The 4850-nt window shown below is 39.2% G+C and overlaps 1 protein-coding gene across 1 annotated transcript in view; it reads right to left on the bottom strand.

Moving 5' to 3' along the window:
• Window positions 1-651: 651 nt before the first annotated feature.
• LOC117956152 (ras-related protein Rab-39B-like) overlaps window positions 652-4850 on the bottom strand; it is a 4935-nt gene continuing 736 nt past the window's right edge. Inside the window, exons 2-4 of the mRNA XM_034891081.1 lie at window positions 4101-4333; window positions 1685-1955; window positions 652-1527 (exon numbers count right to left, since the gene is read on the bottom strand). Coding sequence (XP_034746972.1) covers window positions 1372-1527; window positions 1685-1955; window positions 4101-4315 — 642 coding nt within the window. The 5' untranslated portion in view covers window positions 4316-4333 and the 3' untranslated portion in view covers window positions 652-1371. The remainder of the gene's footprint in view (window positions 1528-1684; window positions 1956-4100; window positions 4334-4850) is intronic.

Genomic DNA, 4850 nt, shown 5'->3' with positions numbered 1-4850 from the left:
TAATGATACTTATGACCCTGTTGTCTCATCTTTCAGCCAATCACAAGACCCTCTGCCTCTTAACAACTGCTATTTAATGTAGCCTGGGGTAAGGTGAAGGGCCAGTGACAACATTTTCATGTAAATTGCAATTATAAAATAAAATGTGATCCAAAATAAACTGTCATTGAGAAAATGTCATTATGAAATTAAAACAAACATTTGAAAAGGGGCATTTTAATATAAAATGTCAATAACCAAATAAAAATAAAACTCCAGTAAAAGTTTTTAAAATTAGAATAACGAAATAACGACATAAAACAATAACAACATAATAATGAGTTAATTATTCCTTGAGTTATTTTACACATCGTTGGTTCATTTATATATTTTACATCATTTATTCACATAATTTCAAAATGTCTTTTTTGATTTGTTTAATATTGAACACCTTAGAGTTCCACACAAATGGCTTTAAGGTTAACCTTTCTCACCATTAAACCAGCACAGATTAGTAAACATGAACTTGAGTATTTACTGTATTGATTAAAGTCCTTAAAAAGGACAGCACCACTTGGACTCTTCCGCCCCATCTCTTAAAGTGGTTATAATGGCTATAATCTGTGAGCAGCTAGCTTTTCCCTTTCAGCAAATGTACCATTGAACATTTTCACATTGCAAACTCTTTCTCCAGCAGTTGTTTCATGACACAGAGTTCAGCTGAGTCTCAAACCTTCCCCGCGCCGTTCAATTTAACTTTGTTTTCATTATCCTCCGCTCTCTTTATTTATGAAGCCACTTGAATTTGTAATACAGTTCAATCAGTGAGCATTTCATTCAGTCTCATCTCTCTCACTGGTTATAGTTATAAGGTTGCAATATATTTTGAGTATTATGAGTGAAAAGGAAGAGGTGTGGCTCAGTCTTAGCATCACTGATTCAGATTTAAATTAACATAAGAGCATAAACACACTACACTGACAGTATCAGTCTTTAAAAGATGTGTGCCAACAACATAATGGCCACTGGATTATAACTGTACACATCAGGAAAGGCCAAAAGTTTGGTAAAGCTGAAGTGTTGAGAGCTGCAAAGACAGCAGGGTTATTACAGCCACACACACACATGCACACATAACAGTGATAGGGTTAAGATGCTTCTTGTGCTTCTATGCTTGTTAGGAATATCAATGAAGAGCCATTAACAGGCACTGGGAATATGAAACTATGTATTTTATATAGAAGTAAAGTGTGAAGGCCTAACTGAGCAGGGAAAATATTATCAGTCCCAAAATACTGCCCTGAATGCAGTCAAGGCGCGAGGCGTGGATCTCTTACAGATGGAGTCCACTGAAGAATTAGCTGTCACCCCCAAATGCTGCAGCCAGGTAAATCAGCAGAAGCACTTCCTGCTGCCCTTGGTAACCTCCTCAGAGGAGTGGACGATGTTGGGAACAAATCCACTCTTGACGCCCTCCCAGCCATCCTGGATCTTGATGTCCCCGCTCCGTACCAGTTCAAAGATGTCTCTTGTCAGATCCACAAACGCCTTAAGAAAAATAAAACAACATCAAAAACAGATTGTGAAGGAGCAAACTAAATCTAAACTAAGAAAGGCCATGAGATGTGGTCAAAAAGTCAAACGCACAATAAAACAATCGCAGCTGATCTTGTCTCTGTGAGGAAAAAGTAAATTTCATCCAAACCTTCTCAACATTGATTGATTCTCGGGCCGAGGTCTCCACGTAGCGCATGCCGTAGACCCCTGCCATCTTCTCTGCCTCCTGCTGGGTCACCTGGCGCTGGGCCTCTAGGTCACACTTGTGACCGACCAGCAGGAAGACAATGTTGTGTGGCTGGACGTGACTCTGGGCCTCTTCCAGCCAGTTATGGACGTTCTGGAAGGAACGCCGGTTTGTGATGTCAAAGAGTAAGAGCCCGCCCACTGAGTTACGATAGTAAGCTCTGGTGATGGACCTGGAAAAATGGACAGATGGATAAATGGGACATTTGCTATTACAATATCTCTGCCACAGTTAATGCTATCAACACCAAACCTGTGATGATTATTTGTCATGCCACTCTAAGGCTATGTACCAAATTTGGTAAAGATAGGCCATTAAAGGGCGCTATAATCAACGTAGAACCATTTTGGGCCAGTTTATCCTTTCTGAGGTCAAGCGTGTCATCTATGACGCCAAATGTCACTTCTGGTTTATAACTTTGTAACTTAATAATATAACTAGTAGAAACATGCTGTCTTTTGAATATAATAACTGACAGTTGCCACACTCTACTAATGTCTTTGTTGTCTTCCTGTCCCTTACAGGAGGTTTTGTATCCAGCCTAGAAGCCCAGAGTTTTTCGGGGTCGATGTGCAATTAATCCATATTGTTACATGCAAGATTGATACACTGTATGTAAGAAATGTAAATAAGTTGTTCTTTATATGAGTTATAATGCTCAACATGTTTATTTTTGCACTGGATGACTCCAAATATATAGATCTGTTGTAGACAACACAAACGCTTGTGTAACATTGCTGTGTGTGTGTGATATCAACATATAGTATCTGTGGGATTCATGTTCCGTTTTCTTTATTTATTACTCTTTATGGTCCTACAACCTTTTTAACATTCAAGTGACCTCAGAGCAGCACAAATATTCTAATAGGCCAGTTTTTCCTGAAAAGAAATAATGTTCATAGATTGTCTAGGGACAACAGGGTTGATGTTTTACAAGCTTTTATAGAAAGTGAAACCAGACTGACCAGAGGTGGTCAAAAATCCTTTAGGGCTCTGGGGTATTTGCAACGGCACTGTACCGCCGACCTTGAGACTCAGACCTCTCGATATTTCCTGATGTTTGCCTCCTCGCGTTATGCTATGGGTTACGCTTTCGTGCGCTCCACCGGTTCGCCGATGTTGACTTGCGTCGACATTACTGCCGCGATGAGGCTTGGACTCTGGTCATAACTGCTTGCAGTTCTAGTTATAATTATGTTGTCATTAGTAAATAATCACCTGAACCTAAGAATTGTGTTTGTGAGCTTAGACTGAGCCCTTCATATCTAGGCTACATTTGGGTCCTCTTCAACGGATTTGTGTCAAGATTAGGGATCTGATCTTCAACAGGGGGGCCTCTGAGTCAGTGCAGAGGGGCCTCCAAATCATTGTTAATTTTTTTGTTGTGCTGTATTGCTATTTGTTTCAAAAATTAAAAAGTCTTAACATGAATTGAACATATTATTAGCAAATATAACTCCCCTCTGATAATAGGCTTCCTGTCCTATAGGTATAGTCACTAAGGCCATCCACAGATACAGTTCATCCTAAGGATTCAATGTGCCAGATGTGTGTTTAACATTAAAACAGGATTTATAAAATCCTTTCAACACTTATCAGGCCATTTCAATAGCTAGGTATTTATATGCAAAAAAAGGTATCTATAAAGGCCTAACGCCTTTATAGCTACCTTTTTTGCATATAAATACTATAAATATTGCCAGCCTTATCCTTTAATTCAATGTTTCCCAAACTTAGGGTCGGGGCTCAAAATGGGTCACAGACCCGTTTTATTGGGTCGCCAATTTGCAGAGAACAGACTAAATGCTCAGCATGACCTCAGAATGGACCTTTCAAAAACCGAACCTAGACTAGATCAGCTGGTTGATATCTTCAACCGGCCACATACATCTCATTAAATTCAAGTCAGCATTATTTTAAAAAATGTTGGTGTCGGTACTGCGGGATGATGGGAGGGGACAGAGACACAGAAAGGAGAATAGAGACCTTTTCTGTTTTTGGTTACTTTTATAATGGAATAAATATACTTCATATACATTTAAATTCATGGATTGTTCCGTCTTTTGTCCACAGTTTCAAAAATGTAGATGTTACAATGATTCATGGTGTATTTTTGTAAATTTGGGTCCCGGGGAGACACCAAATGTCTCTTTTGGGTCTTGAGCTGAAAAGGTTTGGGAACCACTGCTTAAATGGTTAGGTATGGTTAGGATTTGGTAACTTAAACACTTGGTTAATATAAGGGAAATATTGTGATAACAGTTTAAAACTAAGGAACTGTTAACTGTTGGATTGTGATGGTTTGTTCTGGCTTTACCTGAATCTCTCCTGTCCCGCAGTGTCCCAGATCTGAAGTTTGATTCTTTTGCCCGGCTCAATCTCCACCAGGCGGGAGAAGAAGTCCACCCCCACCGTGGGGTCTGAAACCTGGGCGAAGCGGCCCTCAGTAAACCTTCGGATCAGACAAGACTTGCCGACCGTGGAGTCTCCAATGACGATCAGGCGAAACTGATAAAGCCATATCGTCTCCATGTCTTCCCAAAATTAAATCTGAGAAAACAAAATCGTTCACTCATCAGTCACTTTCATCCATATTATGGCTTCAAATGTCTTGTTTTGTCCAACTAATAATCCAAAACACAACGACACTGAGGAGTTTATGATTAGGCTATATACAGTATATATATATATATATATATATGACTTGTATCAAAACAGTTAATATTTTTTCTATCTGTAATCTACATCTTTTTTCCACACATGAAATTCGAATTCAAACATGACAGGGAACAAAATAAAAGAACTTAACAACAACGCACTGTAAAACTTCTAAACCATGAAAACAACAGTAGCCTAAAATGGCCCTTTCCTCTTTAGAAACAGAGAACCTGTTAAACATCTTTAGATTAAAAACCAATTTGCATTTAATCCACAGAATGTGTCCACCACATGGATTTTTCTTGGATTATGGCTGCCACCATGAGGGAAGCGTAATAGGCTCGAATCACCTCAGCTGTGTCCATGTGATTTACAGATGGGTTATCTAATTTAAGGGGAAGGAAGGGGG

Source organism: Etheostoma cragini, chromosome 13 (assembly GCF_013103735.1).
Source record: "Etheostoma cragini isolate CJK2018 chromosome 13, CSU_Ecrag_1.0, whole genome shotgun sequence".
In the NCBI taxonomy this organism is placed as follows: domain Eukaryota; kingdom Metazoa; phylum Chordata; class Actinopteri; order Perciformes; family Percidae; genus Etheostoma; species Etheostoma cragini.
Note: the sequence above shows the minus strand (reverse complement) of the source record. Positions and strands in the feature narration are given on the sequence as shown.